Source organism: Aspergillus aculeatinus (assembly GCF_003184765.1).
Source record: "Aspergillus aculeatinus CBS 121060 unplaced genomic scaffold BO66scaffold_1, whole genome shotgun sequence".
In the NCBI taxonomy this organism is placed as follows: domain Eukaryota; kingdom Fungi; phylum Ascomycota; class Eurotiomycetes; order Eurotiales; family Aspergillaceae; genus Aspergillus; species Aspergillus aculeatinus.
Genome location: NW_020291470.1, coordinates 136124 through 159934, shown reverse-complemented (window position 1 = coordinate 159934; position 23811 = coordinate 136124). Strand labels below are relative to the sequence as shown.

Below are 23811 nucleotides of genomic sequence, written 5' to 3'. Positions count from 1 at the left end.
GGGGGGGGGGGTTAGGGTTGGGCTTGGGGAAGGCGTACATGCGTCGATGGTGGTCCAGTTCCAGAGCATCTGGGTAGCTTGTTCTTAGTATTGATGGTGTTCGATATTGGGCAGCAGAGAAAGGGGATTTGGGGGTCTTACGGAGATCTGGCAGCTGGATGAGCCCATGTCCATGTCCATGTCCATGCTGGAGGATGCGGTGCTGCTGCCCATGGCGGCGGTGGTGGTCGGCGACATGGTCATGGTCATGGTCATTATCATGTCCATGGTTGTAGATGTGGATGTGGGCATATCCATATTGACGATGGCTTGTCTGGGTACAAAGACGGAGAGGATGAGCAGATCGTGTGTCCTGGAGACAGTAGGGGGTCAAAGGTTGATATAGCCAGTTTGACCCAAACCACCCACGCAGCTCACAACGAGCCCAACCCATTGCCTGACCCATCAACCATAGCAATAGAAACTCGCTCATCGTGCGCAGATTCCAAGACTTTGGCAACACGATGCCCACTCGCTACCCCCCTGACCCGGCCAATGGGGAAGATGCACCGCGCGCAGAATTGAGCAGATTTATGCACTCCCCACCCCCGGGGGCCCTCTCAGACCACGACCGTCCACAACATCAAATGAAAGGATTTGCAATGCAGAAAGAACACGTACTGGAGTCTCCAAGAAACACACCTAACACCGCCCATGGCATTCATTTCACGGGGTATATACACGAATATTTCGCCTGCCATGCTTTTTCATCGCAACGCAACCAAATACAATACAAAACAAACACAAAATCACCGACGAGCCGACTTCTTGATCACCCCCTCCAGAATCTCCCGGATCTGCTTGCACCCGTCAATGCCCACCGCCAGCATGGTCTCCACATACGAGCAGTGCACCTTGGAGTCCATCGTCAACATCGACACCTTCATCTCGTCCTCGTCATCGTGGATCATCGCCGCCTCCCCGACCGGCACCGTCGTCGTCGTCCCCACCGTCAGGAACGGCAGCTCCTGCTCCTCCGGCAGGGACAGGTCCAGCAGGGGGTCCAGGAAGTCGTTGTTGGGGTCGCGGGGCGTGGACGCGCTACCGCTCATGCCGGCCGTGCAGGCGCACAGGAGCCCCGGCATGGGAATCCCCGCGTCCACCAGGGCCAGCGTGCAGGCGTTGACGGCCGCCGCCAGCAGGGAGCCGTCCGCCGACAGCACCGAGACGTGGATGCTGATCGTGCTGTGCGGGTAGAGGTAGGTGTGCAGGTGCGACTGGAAGGCGGAGCGTAGGATGGTCCCGATGCGCGAGGATTGTCTATACACAGATAGAAGATAACGAGTTAGCAACGCTGATATATTGTATAAATATATCCTCCGTAGGGACTCCTTACTTGTCACTTCCTCCCGCCCTGCGCTTCCGATCCACCCCCGCGAACCCGGCGACGTTCACATCCACCTCCACGACCGCCCCGGAGGAGCCCGCTGAGCCGCCGGAGGCATCTCCGCGACGGCCCTCGGCTGGCCCGTGGACCGAGCAGATGATCGCCGTGTTGCCCATGGCGAGGTATGACGAGCCCGAACTGGCGGGGTTGGTGGAAATCTGGGCCTGAAGGAGCCGCAGCTCGTTCCAGCGTCGGCCATCCAGGCGTAATTTGGTGAGCGGGTATGTGGTAGACGTGTCGAGAGGCATTTTGGTTTGTGTGTGTGTGTGTGTGTGTGTGTGTGTGTGTGTGTGTGTGTGTGTGTGTGTGTATGTATGCTCAATGGCGTCGTCTATTTCTGTGTGGGTTGCGACGGCGGGGAGAGAGAGGTGGGAAGAGCGACTTGCGAAAGTCCGATTTTGCTCCCCGCACCAACGTGTAATTCGACTTTTGTGGCTGCGACGGAGGGGCACAGTTGAGATTGGGAGATCGGCGTAATAACCGTGCAAGGATGAAGTTCCTTCGAAGAGTAGGTCGAGAGAGTGGTATTCAAGGGCGCGCGTAGGGCAGTAAAGGGTGAAATTGGCGATGGGATTGAGGTTGCGGAGGTTGACTTTTCGGCGCCGAATTATTCGAGTCTGATCAGCTCGTTGCCCAATCGGGAAGCCGGCCAACCCAGCCCTTGACTGGACCAGTGACTGCCATCCTCCGCCGTCTCGCGTCTCCGCACTGCGGCTTCTCCAACTACCTACCCTTCTTTCAACCTGCCTTTGGTTTCATGTCGGTAACAACTCATTTATCTGGCAGTCGGCCTAAACATGGGCTCAGGATGGGAGCCAGGGGACTCGGATGCCACTACAATCGGCACAGATGACGATGACCTTGACACCCCACGTCCCTCCGCCCGCCTTGCTCTCGCTCGTATGTCTCCGCATTCTGTTCGGGGTAATTAACCTGGCCTCTCTCTCATCTTGTGAATGCAGGTCAAACCTCGATCGCAGGCGACAGAACACCTCGTCCCTCGACGAGCACGAGCACACCGATCAAGCAGCAGTCCTCGCCTCCTGAAACCAAATCCCCCGTCGCCGTCGTGGACCTCGCCGGCGACAGTGACAGCGACGATGCACCATCCTCCTTCAACGAGGGCGCGGCCGCCTACGAGGAGTTCAAGAACCGGAAGTCCCTAAAACGCAAGCGGCACTCTACGAGCGCGCGGAAGAGCCACGTCAACAAGCCCCTCAAACTAGAACCTCCCACCACCAGCTCCTTCGTTGGCCGACTCCCGAAACCGAATGCAAGAGCCAAGCCGCGGCGGCCGCTGAGAGAGTATGGCGCAGAGTATTCCTCCGAGGATGAGTTGATGGAATACACCCTCCCCGACTATTTGCAGCGGCGTCGAGTGCAGTTCGACCGCCGGATGGAACATCTCAAAGCGTCGGGGTTGAAGTTGCCTCCCAGCTACGATCAGGTCGAATTCTCTGACGACGAGCGGCTTGAATTCCTGCAGGAGAAGCCGGCCTTTGAGCATCTGAAGCCGTGTAATCACTACAAGGATATCACGCTGCCTTACTCCCTGGGACTGATCCCCGCCCCAATCGCGCAGTGGCTGCGTCAGTATCAAGTAGACGGCGCCGCCTTCCTACATGAGTTGTTCGTGTACCAGAAGGGCGGAATCCTCGGGGACGATATGGGCTTAGGGAAGACCGTGCAGGTGATTGCCTTCCTTACGGCTGCCTACGGGAAGACGGGGGATGAAAGAGATGCGAAGCGCATGAGAAAGATGCGCCGCAGTGGACAAGACTGCTGGTATCCGCGGACGTTGATCGTCTGTCCGGGGACCTTGATCAAGAACTGGATCTCGGAGCTGGCCCGCTGGGGCTGGTGGTCGGTCGATACCTACCACGGTGACAGCAAGGAGCTCGCGCTCCAAGCCGCAAGGTCCGGACGAATTGAGATCCTGATCACCACCTACAGCACCTACCTGCACAACAAAGATGCCGTCAACATGGTGGACTGGGATTGCGTCATTGCGGACGAGTGCCATATCATCAAGGAGCGCAAGTCGGAAACGACCAAAGCGATGAATATGATAAACGCGCTCTGTCGGATCGGCCTCACGGGCACCGCAATCCAGAACAAATACGAGGAGCTTTGGACGCTGCTGAACTGGTGCAATCCGGGCAAACTGGGTCCGGTGACCGTCTGGAAGAAGACGATCTCCGAGCCTCTCAAGCTCGGGCAGTCGCACGATGCCACTGTGTACGAGCTCCGTAAGGCCCGTACGACGGCCAAGAAGCTTGTCGAGAATCTCCTGCCGCAGTTCTTCCTCCGGCGCATGAAGACTCTGATCGCCGACCAATTGCCCAAGAAAGTCGACCGGGTCGTCTTCTGCCCGCTTACCGAGACGCAGGCCGCGGCCTACGAGAACATCCTGGAGAGCGAGATCGTCACATACATCAAGACATCGACCGATCCCTGTGACTGCGGCTCCGGGAGGAAATCTGGCTGGTGCTGCCACCAGCTCCTGCCCTCTGGCGCGAAATGGCAAAGCTACGTGTTCCCGGCCATCGCCGTGCTCCAGAAGCTCAGCAACCACCTCGCCATCCTCATCCCCCAGGGTGGCGATCCCGCGGAGAAACAGGAGAAGGACAAGGAGATGCTCGAGCTGGCGGTGCCGGAGCAGTGGGAGAAGCTGTACCGCTCGCGGGACTCGATCGTCAACTTCGCCAACCCGGAGTTCTGCGGCAAATGGAAGGTGCTGCGGCAGCTGCTGAAATGGTGGCACGCCAACGGCGACAAGGTGCTGGTGTTCAGCCACAGCGTGCGGCTCCTCAAGATGCTGCAGATGCTCTTCCACTACACCAGCTACAACGTCAGCTACCTGGACGGGTCGATGAGCTACGAGGACCGCACGAAGGTGGTGGACGATTTCAACTCGGACCCGCGGCAGTTCGTCTTCCTGATCTCGACACGCTCCGGCGGCGTGGGGCTCAACATCACCTCGGCCAACAAGGTGGTGATCGTCGACCCCAACTGGAACCCTTCGCACGACCTGCAGGCGCAGGACCGCGCCTACCGCATCGGCCAGTCGCGCGACGTCGAGGTCTTCCGCCTCATCTCCGTCGGCACCATCGAGGAGATCGTCTACGCCCGCCAGATTTACAAGCAGCAGCAGGCCAACATCGGCTACAACGCCAGCTCGGAGCGCCGCTACTTCAAAGGCGTGCAGGAGAACAAGGACAAGAAGGGCGAGATCTTCGGGATGGACAACCTCTTCGCCTACCGCACCGACAACATCGTCCTCCGCGAGATCGTCAACAAGACCAACGTCGCCGAAAGCCGCGCCGGCGTCCAAGTCATGGACATCGACCTGACCGCGATGGTGAAGGAAGAGGAATCGCACCCGGACCATCCCCTCAACAACACACCCCAGCCCGCCCACGAAGACACCACCACCGACGCCGTCATGAACAACCTCGCCGCCATGATCCGCGGCGAGACCGCCCCGTCATCAACCCGCCCCGCCCACCCAGCCCAAAACACCCCGCCCCGCCACGACCCAATTCAAGCCATCCTCGCCAACGCCGGCGTCGAATACACCCACCTCAACAACGAAGTCATCGGCTCCTCCAAGGTCGAGGAACGCCTCAGCCGCCGCGCCCAGCTCACCGCCGACGACCACCGCGCCCTCGACAAGCGGGTCTTCGCTGCCGCATCTCGCAACTCGCAATCCCAGTCCCAATCGCAATCGCAGCTCCTACTGTCTTCGCAGCCATCCGGTCAACAGCAGCCTTACGTCAAGTATAAATTCCACCCGCCGCGGGGGGTCATGAAGCGCCAGTTCTGTAGTATGGCGCGGCGGTTCGGGTTTGCGAATGCGACCGAGTTCGCTTTGGTGGTGGAGGGCATGACGCAGGCGGAGCGGCGGGCGTGTTTGGAGCGGTGGTATGCTGAGCGGAGGGAGGAGAATTTTACTGAGGTGAAGGCCGAGGTGAAGGCGGAAGGTGGTGGTGGTGGTGGTGGTGAAGGAGATGGGAGAGGAGGCTGAACAGGTTTGGGATTCTTACACTAGCTGGCATCTGGGTGGGGGTTTTCTTCTGTCCATTTTCAAATTGCCCCTTGGTTTGGTACTGGTAGGTGATTGGGGACAACTCTTTCCAGGCTTCGATTTATCTATCGGGTTGGAATACATCATAGGTCAGGATATGCAACATCTACAAGTAACAACCAAACGATACCCCCCTTCTTTCATGCAGACACATATTACATGAGTTACGGTTTTGCAAATTGAGATATTATATTATTCAGTGGGCTGAAGTCTATGGTGAAGGCTGAAGAAAATAACAATAATAAGGAAAAATGGTCGCTGCTCACCCCTCCCCCACCCCATCAGCCTTCCTCCCAATGTGTACGAAACATGGACATGTATCCACATAAGAGTGGCTGACCTATGTTCTGTTCCCTTTTCCCTTTTCCCTTTCCCTTTTTCTTGTTGAAACTTTTTCTTTGAAAACGCATGTTCCGTACTATGAAATCAATCGGGTATCCAGTGTAGTATGACGCCGAAACGGTAGTGAGCTCGTCCTGCAAGCCGGTGTTGAACCATAATTATAGGCTGTTGTGCAGGTCTTTTTTTTTGGAAGGTATGTCCACAACACCCGACTTGCCCTACCCGTTCCCTTCCTATGTCCAGTCGCTGTGCGACCATCCCTTGCTCGAGTTGCGGATGGGAAGTTCTTAATGGACTTAACGACGAAGTCGATCGCTCAATTCTCCTTCGCATCCACGTAAGCGTCGATATCTTCGGTGCGCGAATCCTTGCGCTCAACTGCTTCCACGACTTCGGGCTTGGGCTGGTCCGGAACTGGCGCCGCCCCGTTAGCCACATCGTCAGTGGGGACGGGTTCGTGCGACTTGTGCGGGGGGATCTGATATTCGGAAGAGTCCGTCTGGCCGTCCAGGATGGGTGCGATAGCGAGAATCTGCTTGGCCGCAAGCTCAGGGTTATGCGCGTCACTACTCCATTATTAGTCTCGATTCCAACCACGATCGACGTGCGCAAAGCCCGGCAACTTACACATGCGCATTGATGATCCAGTCCAAGTCTTCCTCGCCCTCGTCCGGGCCGTTGGGCCCACCCTGCACCCGGCGGAAGAGTCGGGGGTGCCATTCGACACCTTCGTCGACCCGCTTGGCCGCCTCCTCCCGTTGACGGTCCTCGATCTTGGTCTTCTCATCCGTGGCCGCCTCGTGGTTCCGGGCGATAATGGCCTTGACGGTGCTGTGCCATAACCGCTGGGACTCGCGCTCGCCTTGCTGCTCAAGAGGCCGGGTCAAGGGGGGAGTGTGCTTGGCGTGGGTTGCATCAAAGAGAAGCTCCCTCTTATGGGTCTGCTTCGGTTAGAATGACAGCTCAAGGTGGGAAAGGGGCTGGTCGCAACTTACATGCACGTCCTTGATGTACATTTCACCATTCCAGAGTCCGGTCAGCTCGTAGTAGACCTCCCCAGTCTTCTCGTTCTTGATCGTTCCGCCAATGGCGTTGTAGGTGCCTGAGAAGTAACCCTTGGTCTTGAACTCGATGTCGGCGACAAGGTTGTTCTCCGGGCAGCGCACGTAGCTGTGGTCACCAAGCTCATACTTCATTTTTCCGAACAGGATACCGCGAGCGTACATGTTGGGTTGCGTCAGGATGCTGGGAACACGTCAGAAAAGCTCCAGCCACTCCCGAGCTTTTGAGGACCACCTACTATCGTTCGCCCTTCTCCTTATTTTGGCCGCGGTTCAAGAAGCGCAGGATCGCAATGCCCTCCATCATGCTGGCGGCCGAGTTACCGAGGAACTTGCTGCGCGGCTTCAGGGTGCCGTCAATGCGGATGTTGTGTTCGGGGGCCATGAAGAAGTAGCTCGACTTGGGCGGGTGGTGCGAGGTCTGTTCAGAGATATAGTATCCGCGGGTTCCGTCGGGGTAGTCCCAGTAGCAGGTGTAGGTCTCGCCCAGGATCGGGTTCAGCGGCTTCTTCACACCGCTGCGGAAGGGGGTCAACGGGGTCCGGAAGCGTTGGAAACAAATGAGACGAAGAGTGGGAGGACATACGGTGGTTTGATGTGCCATCCGCTCAGGTAGAACTTGACCACGGAGACGAAACGTTCGAGGGGGTCATCGATATCGGGCATAGGCAGCAGGGTCTCGGGGTGTGCCATGAAACTGATCGGAGGATCAATGGAGTCAGCGACCGCAATTTCGTCACAGATATCATCTCCACCTACTTTGTAATGCGCTCCAGCATGGATCGGGGTTCGAGGATGAAGGTAGGCAGGACGACCCGACTGAGATCTGCTCCCGGTCGGAGCTGCGAGATAATGTGGGAGAGGACTAACAGGGCCGGTCAGCAACAGCAAAGCCATAATTGTCGCGAGAGATTATAGATGTAAACCGAGTTCTAGCCTATGGATTCCACCTTTGCATGCATACAACTTCTTTTCAGAGGTGGGGAGAGGGGCTGATCCATACGTACCGTTGCCCTGATCGGGCTCGACAATCTCATCGTCCCCGCTCACATTCTCAGGCTTCGGCTCCTCATGGGAAGACCTGCTACCTGAATGGAAGAAAGAGCCCCAGTCAGCCGACATATTGGAGGGTGCGTAGAAGCAGATCAATAGGGGAAGAAGTGGTGTTGGGGCTGAGAGGAAAGCAGGAGAGAGTAAAGGAGGAGAAGGGAAAGAGTGTGAGAGTAGGAGGGGAGGAGGAGGAGAAAATATGACGTGGGGAGGAGGAGGTAGAGAGAAGGAGGGGATCTCAACCTCCGGGTCAAAGCCACGGCAGCAACAATCACATTCAACCACGACTACTAATACTCACTGGTAGGACTAGCCACCGACGAACGACGTCGGATATGGGGAATGGTTATGGTCATGACTACCCGTAGATTTTGGAGAAGGCTGTGAATTTGCAAGTTGATCTCTTCCTTGTCCGACAGCCAAGCTATAATTGAGGATGACAAGCCAAGAGTGAAAGAATAGAGATAGAAGGGGAAAGGGGAGGGAAAAAAAAATAATAAATATTCAGAAGAGCAGAATCTCCTGCTGCAGGCTCAGGTAGTGAAGAACTGCCACTGATTCCAGTGTTCCGTTAGACCCTTTTTCTTCCCTTCTCGTTTTCGTATGTCTCGTCCCTTTTCGTATCTAGTTCGAGCAAAAAGGTGAAATTAATTTCAATCAAATCAATGGTGACAGCCGCTCGGCTAGGGTGCTGGGTGCTCTGCGCCACAAGCCACGATCAGGTCAGAAGAGGCGGTCTCAAGATGTTCGTCTGAGAAATTCTGGTGAGCCAGAGAGACACCGGTGAAGAGTCTACTGTATTTATATGAAATCCGTCTCTATGAGGGAAGAGGGGCGATCTTTCGGTGTATGTGTATCGGATGACGTTGATCGTCTGCCTTGCCTTGTCTCAAGGCTACAATTTATACTCTTTGGTGGTCTTTTTTCGCCTCCAGATGAACGAGGTCCTACTATTGCGGTCGTGTTGATATCCCGGGTCTGGAGGGGAAATGGGATAACGAATTTTTCTCTAGATCTCGTGGCCATTCGAAGGCTTGGGATTTTCTGCACCCCTCCGGGATTGCTGTTGCTGCTGCTACTTTGGCTTTGGCTGCTTGCTTGCTGCACCTGGTAAACAAGAGGGGCGACCGGCTTGGCGGGGTGGGGGTGACTGGGAATGACAGCCCAAAGATGTTTCAAGTGTCGACCTCATTGCAGGAGGAGTCATGGACTTGTGTTCCATTGACGTCTATAGTCGACCGTTTTATAGCCTTGGTCCGGAGGGCCCGGGGTCGATCGCTGCTTAGCCGTGAGGGTATCTCAAACCTGAGCCACACTCGTCAATCCTGAGGCAGCATGGCCTCATCGTTCCCCTCACCTTCCCGTGATCATCTCCCCAGAGGCTCCTTCGGGATGGTGCAGCATGACGTGAAAAGCACCGGGTCAGATGAGCAGCGAAGGGTTCTGGGATCAGTCGTCCGTCTTCTGACTGGGTCTTTTTGCATCCCTTGCTGTGGGCGATATTCTATACACCTGTTTCAACAGAGGCAAAAAGCCGACTGCATGGGAGTTTCACGAGCAGTAAGGCGACAGATAGCATAGCATCATTGCTTGTAGTTAGTTAGTTAGTGTAGTACGAGTACGGAGACAATGAGTATCTGAATGAAATGATCAACAACCGCCGCGACGGGGAAGCTGTCCCAAAGCGGGCTAGCAGCACCGGGCGTGCTGAGTCAGCTTGGATGAGCACAAAAGCGGCCTCGTCGCAAGCTTCCCGCTGGACGCAAACTTCCTTCCATTCGCAATTCTTCAGGGCTGCGGCCCGGGACTATTTTTCAGCAACTGCAACTGTAGATCTTCTGCGTAAATGAGCCACAAATAATGAGAGGCCACCTTGAGGTATGTATTCAAGACATCGCAGTTGTGTTTTTCTCCCTTCCATTGCACCTCTTTCTGCAGCAGCAGCATGATGAGTTTATCTTTATTGGAGCTGTCCGAGCCAATTATGCGGACAAATCTTTTATACGCATTTTTTACCTGATTCTGCTTGTTACTTTTCTACTTGTCATTATCACAACTTGTCGGATGGATTGTTCTGACTGTGAGTAGACATTACAGGGCCCTAGTGAAAACATCTTTCAACCTCCTTGATTTGGACCGACACAGAGAACAAAGCAACGACCAGACCACAACAACAGCAGATTTCCTGAAGAAACTCAACGCGTAAAAACAGAAAAAACCCACGTGGACCCACTTCACCAGATAGGCTAGCCTCATAAGATACACTGCATCTTCCTACCTACCTTTATCTTCCTACTCTTATTCACTACCTACCTTCTTATCCACTACCTACCTACCCTGCCCATCATGGCCTACGACCCGCGACTAGTATCCTCAACAAGCACCAGTGCAGGCACTGCGTCCACCACCACCACCACCACCACTACAACAACCTCCGCACCACCCCCACCCCCACCGCCCCATGAGCACCAAGCACAACCACAGCCACAATCCCAAGAACAACAAGAACCAATCCACCAAGAACCAATGCGCGCCACCACGCGCTCAACCTCCAACACAACCACCACAACCGACCATGCCGCCGCGCCCGAAACCCCCAGCACCACCTCCAGCGAGACAGACAGCTACAAACTCCGCTTCTGCACCGTCTGCGCCTCGAACCAAAACCGCTCAATGGAAGCGCACCTGCGGCTCTCCACCGCGACCCCGTCGCCCTTCCCCGTGATCTCCTTCGGGACGGGCTCGCTCGTCCGCCTGCCCGGGCCGACGGTCACGCAGCCGAACATCTACCACTTCAACACGACGAGCTACAGCCAGATGTACGAGGAGCTGATGGCCAAGGACGAGCGGCTGTACCGGTACAACGGCCTCCTCAACATGCTGGACCGGAACCGCAACCTGAAATGGGGGCCGGAGCGGTTCCAGGACTGGGTGCCGGGGCTGCCGCGCGTGGACCACGTCGCCAAGGGGGACAAGGGCGCGCGGGGCACCGAGGGCGGCGTCGTCGACGTCATCATCACCTGCGAGGAGCGCTGCTGGGACGCCGTCGTCGACGACCTCATGGCCAAGGGCAGCCCGCTAAACCGGCCCGTGCATGTGTTCAACGTCGACATCAAGGATAACCATGAGGAGGCGCTGGTCGGCGGCAAGGCGATTCTCGAGCTGGCCAACCGCTTGAATGAGGCGGCTAGGCTGGAGCGGCGGGCTGCTGCCGTCGCGGAGGCTGGGGCTGGGGAGGCGGCGGCGGCGGCGGCGGCGGAGGCGGACTGGGAGAATGGGCAGGGTGAGGCGAGAAGGAATTTCGATGAGCGCGTGCCGGAGATCCTGGCCGCGTGGCAGGAGAAATGGCCGCATTTGCCGGCCCTGTGGACTCTGGCGTGGTTGTAGGAGTTTTCGGAGACGAAGAGGAGGGGGTGATAGAGCTTCGTTGCTTGGCTTCGTGATATCATATGATAATACCTATTCATTTGGCCTTTCCTGCCGGGACTCATGGCTTGACTTGACTGTAGTTTTGTAGTTCTTGAGACTAGTGGGATCGCAAAGTTGGGGAGTGCTTGTCCTTTGTGGCTATAGCAGGGGCCCGGTACGTGAAGCTCTTGGTCGGCGTTTCATAACCAAGTACTCCGTACAGTACGGTACAGTCACTTCCCTTTAGCTCAGCTACGACTTAGTCTGACCACAACCACCATGGCCTTCAGAATGACAACATACTCTAAGACGGTAGAAACCTTTCTTTCCCCATGGATCAAATAAATGCTCTAAATTGACTTTCATGTCATGTCTCCAAACACCAACTAGTTATCATACAAGACCCAACGACAACAACAATAACAGGATATCACAACCTATCTGTATCTGCAAAAAACTGCACATGCTGTATATTGCACTGCCCGCCCCCCATCAATGAAACCCCAAAGACGCCGCTATCACTCATCCCATGCAGCGAAACCCCAACCGTTAACACCGGAAAACAAATGAAAATCAAAGTATGCTGCTAACAACCCTAGCACGGAAGAACAAAGCCCACTGACTTAGAGGAAGGTCGCACCTAGAAGGTACTACTGATATAGCTCCCCCCGTTGGCCGGCGGCGCGTTCCAGCTCCCTCCGCCGACTGGCCTTGCCCAGGCTGCCTCCGCCGGCGCGGTCCTCGCGCTCCTCCTCCATCATCGCCGTTTCCTCCTCGATCTCCTTCTCCGTGTCCTCGCGCAGACCCAGGATGTCCGGGGGGATGAAGCTCATCTGCACGCTGGGGGCGCCCTCGATGTAGCGGAGCTGCTCGCGGATGGACTGCAGCAGGCCGGCCAGGTAGGGGCGGGGGTTCTTGTTCTCGAGCTTGCGCATCTCGGAGAGCGGGGGGAATAGGGAGAAGTCCGGGCCGAAGTGGTTGCGGAAGGTGACGGTCTCGGGGATGTTGGGGTCGATGACGTCCTGGGCGTCGAGCAGGATCGAGGTCTCGTGGGCCCAGGCGCGGGAGACGTTGCGCGGCGTGTAGCCGCCACCGCCGACGATCAGCAGCGGCAGGTTGAAGGTCTTGACGAAGGCGACGCACGCGCCGTGCGCCGAGACGTTGAGGTTGAAGCAGCCCAGCCGGTCGCAGCCCAGCGAGTCGGCGCCGCACTGCAGCACGATGGCGCCGGGCCGGTAGACGTCCACGCACGAGCCGACCACGTCGCGGAAGAGCTGGATGTAAGACTCGTCATCGATCCCGTCGTGGAGGGGCACGTTGACCGAGTGGTGCGCGCCCGGGTTCAGCGGGTGCGTCGGCCCGTTGCTGTCGAGCGCGCCCGTGCCGGGGAAGAAGTTGTCCTTGTCGTATTTGTGGAAGGAGACGGTCAGCACCCGGTCCGTGGACCAGAAGGCCTGCTCGACGCCATCGCCGTGGTGCACGTCGATGTCGATGTACATGACGCGCGGGTGGAGGCGGAGGAGCTGTAGGATGCCCAGGACGATGTCGTTCACGTAGCAGAAGCCGCTGGCTTCGGACTTTTTGGCGTGATGGAGGCCACCCGACCAGTTGATCGCGATCTCCGACTGGTTGTTGCACAGTTTGCGGGCTGCGTCGATGGTGCCGCCAGCGTAGAGCGAGCAGTAGTTGTATAGGCCGTCAAAGATCGGGCAGTCGTCCCCAAAGTTGAAGCGCGCAATGTTCTCGCTCTGTTCCGAGTTCTCCATATCTCCCGGGTTCACTTGGCGGAGAAAGTCGAGATAGTCGGACGTGTGGAACTCCTCCATCTCCTCGTATGTGGCCCGGCGCGCCAGGTATAGGTCCATCGCATGGTGCATGCCATAGGCCATCACCAGCTGTTTCGTGAGCGTGAGCCGCCAGGGTTTCATCGGATGCGATTGTCCGAAATGATGCAGTTCGACCGCGGGATTCGCATGCCACGAGACGCGGTAGCCTTGAGGGCGGGCGACGCCATTTTGTTGGCGTTCGTGGGTGACTTTGCGATCAACGGAGAGCGTGGGAGCGGAGGTGGGAGGGGCGTATTCCTGCACAATGGCGGAGCGGGCCATGGAGATGGTTGTCGAGAAAGTATCAGAGAAATGGAGATGAGAGGTGGAGGTGGATCGATTCAAAGAGACCGATGGATTGGTTTCAGATCATTCTTGCGCCCAAGGGAAAGCAGAGGCGAATGAATTGCATGCAGCGAAGAAGAGGGAAAGAGAGAGAAGTGGAGCGGAGCGGAGTTGGGGTTGAATCGCGGCAGAAAAAGCCCGCAATCACCTGCCAACTGGACAGTCCCGACTCCCAATATTAATGCTGCTTGATTGAAAGCCTTCAACTTTCCTGTCCGAGCCGAAACCGACGCATCGGTAAGCATCGGCAAGCATCGGCAAGCAGCTTGCAAGACTTCAAACAATCATCATCCATTCGTAGTTGTATGTGCCAATGCTCGGTTCGGTCGCCTCTGCCGAGAGCGCCGGTGGCATTGTGTTTCTCAAATCCGAAACTATGCCGAAGGATTACCTAACGTCCGCCGATGTCGGTTGAGCAGCCATGACATTTTTCTAGAAGCCTACTTCTGCCTTGAAGAATTATGGGTCCGAAAGAACGGTCGGGGCTCGAGACGAGTAATGGGCGAGGCGACTTTGGGATTCGGGCAATGGATCAACGCCCTATAAAGCCAGCTCTATCGCCCTCAAGACCCGAGTCTGAGTGGCGACGTCATTGACTTTTTTTTCTCCCTGAAACACTGCTCTACCTATTCGTGTATACAGCCACCAACATCATCATGCCTATGGTAACAGCAGCCACAAGCCTGCGGCAGGCTCTCGCGGACCCTGAGGCATTCGTCGTCGCTCCCGGAGTGTATGACGGTTTCTCCGCTCGCATTGCTCTCGGGGCAGGCTTCAATGCCCTCTACATGGTGAGTGGCAACGCAAGCCCGGCCACAATCAAATCTGCTAACAAGCTCTCATAGACGGGTGCCGGTACGGCTGCCTCCGTCCACGGCCATGCGGATTTGGGTATTTGCACCCTCAACGACATGCGCGCCAATGCGGAAATGATCTCCAACCTTTCCCCCACTACGCCCGTCATTGCCGATGCAGACACCGGATATGGCGGCCCAATCATGGTTGCTCGCACGACTGAACAATACTCGCGCTCCGGAGTTGCCGCCTTTCACATCGAGGACCAGGTTCAAACGAAACGCTGCGGCCATCTCGGAGGCAAGATTCTCGTGGATCAAGACACCTACGTGACGCGGATTCGCGCCGCCGTGCAGGCTCGTCAGCGGATTGGTAGCGACATCGTGGTGATCGCGCGAACGGACGCCCTGCAGGTGCGCGGCTACGAGGAAAGTGTGGCACGACTGCGGGCGGCGCGCGACGCTGGGGCAGATGTAGGGTTCCTCGAGGGCATAACATCTAAGGAAATGGCTCGGCAGGTGGTGCAGGACCTGGCGGGGTGGCCACTGCTTTTGAACATGGTCGAGCATGGAGCGACACCGGACATTTCGGCGCAGGAAGCCAAGGAGATGGGATTCCGGATTATCATCTTCCCTTTCGCAGCCATCGGTCCAGCTTATAAGGCCATGCAGGAGGCGATGGAAAAGCTCAAGAGGGAGGGCATTCCGGGATTGAGCAAGGACATGACCCCACAGATGCTGTTCCGTGTTTGCGGGCTCGACGAGAGTATGAAGGTGGACGCCGAGGCGGGCGGCGCTGCCTTCGAGGGAGGGGTTGAGCTGCAGAAGTAAATCGTCGCCTTCAAGCTATGTCTGTCATGATTACTGTATTCTAGAGATCTGTTAACAACGTCAATGTAAATATTGTATAAATTTATGGAACGAAGTGACTGTTGCTGTGAAATTCCGTACCTTGATCGGGAAGGCCAAAACACGACCTTAGTTAATTAGACTCACTGTAAGTCAACAACCTTGGAGTTCGTCCGGCAACCGGCAGTGCTTGGAGTCTCTTTCCGGGCACCAAGTCACCTGACACGGGATGGAGGGGGAAGATCGCACAAGAGCTGACGAGTCGCTCTCCTTGACAGGAATAGCATCATCTCAAACCGGGTAGGCAACACTCTAAATTTGGAGGCTCCCAAGTCCAGAAAAAAAGGAGTGTACGGTAGCATGCTATTCATGAAATGGTCTAGTGTTAGACTTAGGGGGGAGGTAACTTGGCAGATTTCCCAATCCTGTCATTCTCAAGTGACCGAAAAAAGGCTCGCGGTTCCGAGCGTTGTTCCATAGTTGAGCAACTCTGGTTCCGTCTCATCCAGTGCGCAACCACCCAAGGGAACGTTGTTTATTTACTGGCCTCAGTACTCTGTAGACTCTCGGCAAGCACGGGCTCGAGAATCAAGTGATCCAGACCAACGTCGGTCACACAGGACGGTGGATAAACTGAGTTTTCGACCATTGAAATTGGTGTCTCTTTTCTCTCACGGGCCAACCTTTGGTGGGTGGCGATTGACATTACTGTGGGCTTGGTTATGGTCAGTGGGCGCGACCAAGTCAATTCAATTCCAATGGCCTGTTTCGTACTGGTAAGACACAGTGAGATAACACTCGGCCTACTCCGGAGTATGTTGTTGTAGTCGCTGCTCGCCATGAGGTTGTTCCTGCAGCCGCCATCCGACCGCGGAATTCGTTTCAGGTGTTTCTCGATTTGGGGGCTATTCAGGGTCCTTATGGCGCCGGCTGGCTTGCGTGATGGCATCCAGGGACGGAGGGGCAACAGACCCTGGAGTCCCTGAAGGGCCCTGAGGGTATTCGTGTCCAGCGTGTAGGCAGTCACGATACCGACCATTCCGTAACAAAGGCAGTTCACACTGTAGGCATCTCCGCAAGACGGCCGGGCAACACGACCGCAGCGCACCGACTCTCGACTTGCTTGGGGAGAGTACGGAGTAGTCGGATATTGAATGAGCCAGAATAGATGGCAATGAGACTGTTCAGTCCGTATGGGCAGTGTACGTGTTCAATTGATACACCACCCACCCTATTCATCCTGTATCATGGGCAACCACAAGTCCGGCTTAGACAGTGTCTCTATCGGTCTCCCCCGCGATATATCCATCACATCGCTCTATTGACATCATCAGTTGGTTGCCCGATGATACACGACGGTGAACCTCGTGGGTCCTGACGTGGTCCATTGAAATTACAGTGGTGGTTGTCCTGGCTGCGAGTAGAGTGTAGAAGGAGAGGTGAGGGGGAAGCTGGGTCTCGCAGGGGATGACGAAGTTGCAGGCAGTGCGCCTGCAGATTGTGACTCTTCAGCAGGCACGTATCGATAAGCAGTGCGCGATGGCTTGAATGGGCTGAATTCCTCAGATCGGGCAGCAGCATTCCTGGTGGTGGACAGAAGCCATCCGCGAGATCTAATCAATCACGAATGTCTGCGACAGCAGTGTGATAGTGACTTGTCTGTTGGGAGATACATTGATTATGACGTGTCGGAAGGATCGAGAGAGATCGTGGAGATATCACGATATCACTGGTGTGAGATGGAGACGACGAGGCCTTGCATTGTTGCTGTTGCTGTTGTGGTCTGCTCCAACAAGCTACTCACTCTACTGTAGGTACAGTTCCAGTTCCATCTTCACTCGTCTCACCCATCACTCCCGTCATCATGGATGCATGTAAGGTACCAGGCACGGTAATCAAACGGTATGATACGAGCGGATCGACAGAACCAATCCAGGGAAATCCGAGCCTCGAACCGCGGTCTGAGTGGGGCTGACCACCAATGACTGCGCAGTGTTGGCCTTAGTTCAGGAACCGCCCCCCCTTTTCATTTAATTGTCGGTCTCTACGGGTCTTGGTGTGCCTTCAATCCGTGATCTTGACCAACAAACTCACAAACTTACCCCCATCCCCAACTGGACGGTGAGAGTCTGGCTCGATGCTCGCTCATTTTCAATTTCAAATTTAATCCTTCCTCTCCCTCCCCCTCATCCCTCATCCCTCTTCTCTCCTTCCTTCTTCTCCCTTTCTTCTTTCTCTCAATCCATCATCGTTCTTCCAGGTGCTCGCAACCCACACTCCTTTGTCGATTGCTTGTTTCAGGTCGAGGGCTCTCTCATTATTGTGTTGCTCTTGTCACTCCTTATTCACTTGAACTGCCTATCAATCACTCTTTCAACTGCGTCTACCCTGGTCTCGATTGTGGTTCCAACTTAAACATCCGTGATACCCTCGTCTCGCACCTCTTTCATAGCAAAAGCAAAAGCAAAAAGTCTCATCAAGACTACAACCATCATCATTCTTCACAATGCAGCTCAAGAACTCCATGCTTCTGTTGACCGCCTTGACGGCTGGTTCTTCCGTCGCTCGCATGCACGGCCATGAGCGCCGCCACCACCACCACGAGAAGCGCAACGTCGGTGACGAGGTCTACGCTGTCATCGACGGTGTCCTCGAGTCCTGGGTCAACGACTGGTCTGGCTCTGCCACGACTACCGTTGAGTCCAACAAGGCTGCTGCTACCGTCGCGGCTGCTGCTACCATCGAGGTGAGCGCTAACGTCGCTGCCTCTGCTACCGTTGCCGCCAGCGCTGCTGCCGCTACTTCGAGCTCCGCCTCGGTTGTCTCTTCTGCCGACGGCACCTGCAAGTCCTGGTCTGCGACCTCGTCGAGCTACTCCCGCTCTGGCTTCGGAGCCAAGTCCAACGCCAAGCGCACCACCGATGCCATCTACTACTCCGGGAACGTCGGCAGCCCCTGGGGAAGCAACATCATCGAGGTCAGCGAGGACAAGGCCTGTCTCTACCAGTATGTCGTCCGCTTCCAGGGTAGCTCGTCCGACGACTGGACCGTCAAGTTCTGGAACAAGATCGGTCCCAACGGTGGTCTGAACGGCTGGTACGGCAACTCGGCTCTGGAGTTCAAGATCAAGGCCGGTGAGACCCGCTACGTCGCCTTCGACTCCGACTCCCAGGGTGGCTGGGGTGCTGCTAAGGGTGACTCTCTTCCCACCGACGAGTACGGCGGTTACTCTTGCACCTGGGGTGAATTCGACTTCGGCAACACTAGCAACGACGGCTGGTCCGGCTGGGACGTGTCCGCCATCCAGGCCCAGAACGCTGGCCAGGAGGTCCAGGGTATGAAGATCTGCGACCACACCGGTTCCAAATGCTCCACCATCGGCAACGCTCTTGCCTCGGTCATCAACGCCTACACTTCCAACCTCGCCGATGCTGACGGCATTGGTGGTAACTCCAACGAGGAGGCTGTCCGCTTGGACGTCGAGCTTGACTTCGCCTAGATCGTCTTCGTGTGATTTTGTCGTTTTCCTTCTTTCTCAGATTCCCCTTATGGTTTCCCTTGTGCTGGGTTGGAACTCCTTAACATGTGTGATTTGCGGACTACTGTGAACACCATCCAACTCCTATTTTCTGTTTCGAGTGTACATACCAATGTTATCGTATCTATTCCTGATTGGTGATATCCTACAGTTGTAGTCTGGTTCTCGGGTGGCACCCTGGTTCACCTCGACCATTGCAAGGAGTTCTGAGGCATTGCTTTGTCTCTTCAATGCGGTTTGTCGTGATGTAGTCACCTTTGTTTTTGACCCAATGCCGAGACTCAGTGTCGATAATATATGTTGCTGGACAAAGCCTTTTGTCGCTCGACTTCTTTCCACATTACGTGTTTCACTTCTTTGAGTAGCACGTACGAACAATCAAGGGACCAACAATACACCATGAAGTAGCAATATCCGGCACAGCTTGTCACTTCCAGGCCTAATATGAATAACACATGGCAGGGATCTAGTGTGATATGTAGTACTTCGCTTATTCTTTTTCCGAGGCGAAGGTAATTAGGCGGCATTGTGATTAATAATGTAGTCCATAGTGTTGGCCGCGGAGGCGAGAGGATTCCTGAGGCGGCGATCAGGGGCCGACGCAGGGACCACGTGCCGATAGACGGCGTTTCGGCGTCATTTTCAGCTTTCCCCTCCGCATAATTGTTCCTCTCTGCTTGCCCCTTCCCTTCCCTTGCCACGACTCACCAGATCATACCACTGCCTAGCATGGGCTGGTTTGGAGTCGCAACGCTGATTGCGGCTGCATGTTATCTTATTTACCGACATCCGCCCGCTACCTGGGCGCCTCAGCCTCAGCCTCAGCCTCATCCTCCGTCCGAGAAGACATCCGCGAAACCGCCCACTACTGGAAGCACCAGGGACGCTGCAGAGTCTCTCGAGCCTGATGTCCTCGTAGAAGATACCCAAAGCACTCCCAAGGCTTCTGCGACGAACGTGCCCGCTATTGAGATACCATCCTTACATCTGGACAATGAGACCAAACCTGTCGCGCAAAACGACCATCAATCCCGCCACAATGGACCGATAGACCCCTTATCCCCTCCATCGACAGCAACAGCAGCAAAATCCTCCCAACCCAAACCGAGCAATGGAAGTCTCATGCCTCCGCCACCGCTACCGGTTCCGCAACTCCTTCCCCCCTCCCCCCAACCTTCTGCGACAGCTTCAACTATTTCCGCCAAAACCACGTCCATGCCTCCGCCACCCCTTCCCCGACTCCGCCCAACCGCAGCCCAGCAGCAGCCACAGCAATCACTATCATCCTCCCTGACCGCAGGACGCTACCCTCCGCGCCCAACGAACCCCGCCGCCGGCCCAGCAGGATTCCTCCGCCCACCCCCATCCGCCGCCTCCTCCCTCCGCGCGCCGCCGAGCCGCTCATCCCCTTCCTCCCTCGCGCCGACGAAGCTGATCGCGAAGCCCCTCTCGTCCTCCGCGTCGAACAAGAACAAACACATCCTCCAACCGGGGTACTCGCCGCTGGATTGGGCCGCGTTGACATCCAACCCGAACAACAACCTCCGGGGCAAGAACCTGCCGCCCACGCTGATCCGGGTGACGCCGTCGATGCTCAAGGCGCAGAACGGGCGCAAGGGGGCCGACGCATGGACGTCCTACCAGGGAAAGGTGTACAACATCACGCCGTATCTGCCGTTCCACCCTGGCGGGAAAGGGGAGCTGCTGCGCGGGGTGGGCAAGGATTCCGGGCAGCTGTTCATGGAGATTCACCCGTGGGTGAATTGGGATGCGATTCTTGGAGAATGTTTGGTCGGAATTTTGGTGGCGGAGACGGAGGCCGAGAGTTCTGGAGGGGGGAATGAGTTGGATGCGATGGATTGAGTTGGTTGACTTGGGGGGGTTGACTGATGTTGTGTTTAGCCGATGATACCCTAGATTTGTGATGTGATATACTTGGATATACGTACAGATCAGTTGTATAGCTCCTTCATAGAATATATCAACTGACTATGCCATGCACCTCGCGCGACACTACTGATGACATGATCTCCATTGTCCAATACACTGTACTCTAATTAAGGATGACCAACCAACCCAGAGCGCAGACCCTTCCCAGAGAGAAAGCAAAGCCCAAATACCACACCCAAACGAATGCACCTCAAAGATCAAACCAAAACACGGGTACTTACCTTCCTGTCCTCCCGCAAGACAAAGAACCACCCACCGGCCTGTAGCGGTAGGCGCTCGGCATTACTTTAGAAAAGTACCCTAGCCCCTCCCGGATGCGGAACACCGCCCGCGACCGCGGACTCTCCATTGGCACCGCACCGTACCTCTAGCTAGCAGCCACCTCCACCCCCAGAAAACATAAAACGTAACCCTCACCACCTCACCACCTCACCATCTCACCACCCTCACCTCCAAATCCCTCAACCAACCCACCTACAATTCAACAAACAGAACCGAAACAATGCGCCTCCTCCCCCTGGCCCTCACCGCCCTAACGGCCACCATCACCACCACCCTAGCGGCCTCCTCCTCCTCCCTCGGCATCGAAGTCACCCACCCCGTCGAATGCAGCCGCAAGACCCAAAGCGGTGACACAGTGCACATGCACTACCGCGGCACGCTGGCGGCGGACGGCTCCGAGTTCGACGCCAGCTACAAGCGCGGCCAGCCGTTGGTGTTCAAGTTGGGTGCGGGGCGGGTGATTAAGGGGTGAGTTTTTGACCTTTTCCCCTCTCTTTTGGGCAGGTTGGGTTGGATTTGGGGCGCTTTCGGCACATTTTTTGGATTGGGCTGGGCTGGGTGCGCTGGACGGATCGCATTGCATCGCATTGGGCGGCAGTAAATCGTAAAGCTAACTTTCTTTTGCGTGTAGCTGGGACCAAGGCCTGCTGGACATGTGCATCGGCGAGAAGCGGACGTTGACGATCCCGCCCGAGTACGGGTATGGGAGTCGTGGCGTGGGCCCGATCCCCGGCGGGGCGACGCTGGTCTTCGAGACGGAGTTGGTGGGGATTGATGGGGTGGCGAAGGATGAGTTGTAATTGTTCTTAAGTCTGGTTTTGGTTTTTGGAGAGAGAGAGTTGGGTTTTCGTTTTTGGCTTTGGAGAGAAGGTTGGGAAAGGGGGTGGTGATGTGGATGTGGATGTGGATATGGATGTGGCTTACTCGTTACTGCACAGTACATAACATCGAAATGCTAAAGTCCAGCTTTATGTCTAGAAGGCGCAAGTATCTAAAGTATGCGCGGATAACTTTTAACAGGTATCTTTCTATATACATATGAACATGGCCCAAAAAAAATCAGGCCCATTTCCCAAGCAACGCCATCAGCAGCGCACCCAAACATAACAGTCCGAAAGCGGACAGCACCACGTGGATCGGGGCCTTGCGCATCGACGTGCTGAACATGAACTCGTGCGCCAGGAGCTCCACCAGCGCCGTGTAGATCAAAATCCCCGCCGAGATCGCATCGAACACGCCGCTGACGATCAACGTCGTGGCGCCGCTGTCGGCGTAGCTGTTGCGCACGCCCAGACCGATGGCGATGGCGATTGGGGTGGACACGCCGAACCCGAGGCCCAGGAAATACGGCGTCCATCGCTTGGCGTGCGGCCACGGCACTGTGGCGAGGCGCGAGCCCAGACCGAGCCCCTCGAACGTTTGGTGGAAGACGAGCACAACATAGAGGGTCACGAACCCGGTGCCGGTGACCGCGAGAGTCAGGCCGATGAACACCGAGTGGAAGATGATGCCGAACTCCAGGATGAAGATGGACGTCAGCTGCGCCATGTACTCCTCCAGGTGCGAGTGGTTCTTGCCCGCTTCGACGTCGTGGTGCTCGCGCGAGTGGCCCAGGTGGTCTTCGCCCGGCATGTGGCCTTTGAAGTCCTCGGAGACGGCCACCGGCTGCTCGGCTTCCACGTGGTGGTGGTGGTGCTGGACGTGGTGGTGGTGGCTGTCGTCGTCTTCTTCGCTGTCCGAGTCATGAGCGTGGCCGTGCCCGAAGCGTGCGTAGCGCATGACCATGAGCTCCACGAAGAACAACACCACAATCGTCATTAATACAATCGCTTCAGTCCACGAGTACTCTGTGATCGGCCCCGTCAGGCAATCGCTCGTCAAAGCCTCTTCGGCCGGGGCCAACAGGTGGATGAACGCCGTGGCAATGATGACACCGGACCCGAAATACTTGGCGACGAAGAAGGCCCATTTCGACAGTTTGCCGTCACTGAAGCTGCGTGCAAAGACGGGGAAGATAGCCCCGAACGACGAGCCGATGAAGATCACGAAGATGGAGGAGATGCGCAGGCCGATTCGGCCGTCGTAGTCGTTGCCCGTGGGGCAGCCATCGTCTCTGGCAATGAGGGTATGGAGGGAGTCCATGCTTTCTGCGCTCACTCGTCCTTTTCCAGATCCGTCGGCAACTCAAGGATCCTTGGGCCTGTGCTGTGCGCTGTGTATGTGTGGCACGGGCCCGCCTTCAAGGACAAGGTTTAACGGGATAGATCGACCGCTAGAAGCCAGCGACACCGTCCAGGAGTCCAATGATATCGCCGGGTGGGTGTGTGACAGGGGTTGTGGCAGGCGTCAAAAAGGCACGTGGGAGGAGGAATGTGAAGGGTTGAGATTGAGAATGCTGCCAGTGTCCGTCTGCAAGGTCCGCGTTCTTTATTAAGTGGTCTGCTTTTTTTCGACCCCCCGCTCTTGAATGTTCGAAATCCGGTTGTGCGGCTGCCAACGGGCACGTCGACAGTCCCCAAGGTCCTTGAGACTAGTCAAGAATGCCCACGTCAAACTAGTGAGGGCGAGACAGCAGCAGCCTGTCGGATGGGGACCTTGGTAGCACAGTGGGGGAAGCGACCCAGCTGCAGTGGCTAAGAGAGCGATTGAGATAGCCTGACGACTCGAGAATGACCGACACGTCGCAAGGATAAACGAGCAGATGCACCTGAGGTGATACAGGCGCAATAAGCAGGCGGACAGAGGGAATGGACGAGGAGGGCCATCGTGGCGGGCGATGAAGAATTCGACACTGTTCTGGGAAAGGTGCGGGTCGATGTTGCAGTGGATGGGGACCTTGGAGGAAACCGACGT

At 56.3% G+C, this 23811-nt stretch overlaps 13 protein-coding genes across 13 annotated transcripts; 7 read left to right on the top strand and 6 right to left on the bottom strand.

The window, feature by feature from the left end:
* Positions 1-38: 38 nt before the first annotated feature.
* BO66DRAFT_433258 (uncharacterized protein) lies at positions 39-297 on the bottom strand (the record flags this gene model as incomplete). The annotated part of the gene is made up of 2 exons (XM_025650683.1): positions 39-69; positions 142-297. Coding segments are annotated over 2 exons (187 nt in total), but the record flags the coding sequence as incomplete, so codon positions are not given.
* A 396-nt stretch (positions 298-693) lies between these two features.
* BO66DRAFT_424719 (exosome non-catalytic core subunit SKI6) lies at positions 694-1991 on the bottom strand. The gene is made up of 2 exons (XM_025650184.1): positions 1376-1991; positions 694-1299 (listed from the first exon to the last, which is right to left on the bottom strand). The coding sequence occupies exons 1-2, from the start codon at positions 1672-1674 to the stop codon at positions 789-791; spliced, it is 810 nt and encodes a 269-aa protein (XP_025508989.1). The 5' UTR covers positions 1675-1991; the 3' UTR covers positions 694-788.
* Positions 1992-2162: 171 nt separating this feature from the next.
* On the top strand, positions 2163-5695 carry BO66DRAFT_362671 (putative DNA excision repair protein (Rad26L)). Its single transcript, XM_025645077.1, has 2 exons — positions 2163-2326; positions 2389-5695. Exons 1-2 carry the CDS (start codon positions 2224-2226, stop codon positions 5451-5453), a joined length of 3168 nt encoding a protein of 1055 aa, XP_025508988.1. The 5' UTR covers positions 2163-2223; the 3' UTR covers positions 5454-5695.
* Positions 5696-6171: 476 nt separating this feature from the next.
* On the bottom strand, positions 6172-8038 carry BO66DRAFT_407022 (OSBP family protein; the record flags this gene model as incomplete). Its single annotated transcript, XM_025649034.1, has 7 exons — positions 6172-6421; positions 6483-6796; positions 6851-7100; positions 7156-7434; positions 7503-7613; positions 7676-7781; positions 7924-8038. The coding sequence occupies 7 exons, from the start codon at positions 8036-8038 to the stop codon at positions 6172-6174; spliced, it is 1425 nt and encodes a 474-aa protein (XP_025508987.1).
* A 1706-nt stretch (positions 8039-9744) lies between these two features.
* Positions 9745-10183, top strand: BO66DRAFT_1283 (uncharacterized protein). The gene has a single exon (XM_025641975.1). The coding sequence runs from the start codon at positions 9827-9829 to the stop codon at positions 10052-10054; it is 228 nt and encodes a 75-aa protein (XP_025508986.1). The 5' UTR covers positions 9745-9826; the 3' UTR covers positions 10055-10183.
* Positions 10184-10522: 339 nt separating this feature from the next.
* ssuA (RNA polymerase II subunit A C-terminal domain phosphatase) lies at positions 10523-11353 on the top strand (the record flags this gene model as incomplete). The annotated part of the gene is made up of 2 exons (XM_025643097.1): positions 10523-11179; positions 11228-11353. Coding segments are annotated over 2 exons (783 nt in total), but the record flags the coding sequence as incomplete, so codon positions are not given.
* Positions 11354-11948: 595 nt separating this feature from the next.
* Positions 11949-13969, bottom strand: hosA (histone deacetylase HOS2). The gene has a single exon (XM_025641939.1). The coding sequence runs from the start codon at positions 13480-13482 to the stop codon at positions 12025-12027; it is 1458 nt and encodes a 485-aa protein (XP_025508984.1). The 5' UTR covers positions 13483-13969; the 3' UTR covers positions 11949-12024.
* A 76-nt stretch (positions 13970-14045) lies between these two features.
* On the top strand, positions 14046-15210 carry BO66DRAFT_387100 (isocitrate lyase/PEP mutase family protein). Its single transcript, XM_025646223.1, has 2 exons — positions 14046-14335; positions 14390-15210. The coding sequence occupies exons 1-2, from the start codon at positions 14202-14204 to the stop codon at positions 15168-15170; spliced, it is 915 nt and encodes a 304-aa protein (XP_025508983.1). The 5' UTR covers positions 14046-14201; the 3' UTR covers positions 15171-15210.
* A 279-nt stretch (positions 15211-15489) lies between these two features.
* BO66DRAFT_387097 (uncharacterized protein) lies at positions 15490-16349 on the bottom strand. Its single transcript, XM_025646222.1, has one exon. It carries the CDS (start codon positions 16225-16227, stop codon positions 15724-15726), a length of 504 nt encoding a protein of 167 aa, XP_025508982.1. The 5' UTR covers positions 16228-16349; the 3' UTR covers positions 15490-15723.
* A 901-nt stretch (positions 16350-17250) lies between these two features.
* aspf4 (allergen Asp F4) lies at positions 17251-19064 on the top strand. The gene has a single exon (XM_025646221.1). The coding sequence runs from the start codon at positions 17695-17697 to the stop codon at positions 18685-18687; it is 993 nt and encodes a 330-aa protein (XP_025508981.1). The 5' UTR covers positions 17251-17694; the 3' UTR covers positions 18688-19064.
* A 355-nt stretch (positions 19065-19419) lies between these two features.
* Positions 19420-20716, top strand: BO66DRAFT_387095 (cytochrome b5-like heme/steroid binding domain-containing protein). The gene has a single exon (XM_025646220.1). It carries the CDS (start codon positions 19456-19458, stop codon positions 20587-20589), a length of 1134 nt encoding a protein of 377 aa, XP_025508980.1. The 5' UTR covers positions 19420-19455; the 3' UTR covers positions 20590-20716.
* A 462-nt stretch (positions 20717-21178) lies between these two features.
* On the top strand, positions 21179-21996 carry fkbp3 (peptidylprolyl isomerase family protein FPR2; the record flags this gene model as incomplete). The annotated part of the gene is made up of 2 exons (XM_025645076.1): positions 21179-21426; positions 21590-21996. 2 exons carry the CDS (start codon positions 21179-21181, stop codon positions 21756-21758), a joined length of 417 nt encoding a protein of 138 aa, XP_025508979.1. The 3' UTR covers positions 21759-21996.
* zrfB (low-affinity Zn(2+) transporter ZRT2) lies at positions 21780-23244 on the bottom strand. The gene has a single exon (XM_025641921.1). It carries the CDS (start codon positions 23098-23100, stop codon positions 22018-22020), a length of 1083 nt encoding a protein of 360 aa, XP_025508978.1. The 5' UTR covers positions 23101-23244; the 3' UTR covers positions 21780-22017.
* Between the last annotated feature and the right edge of the window lie 567 nt (positions 23245-23811).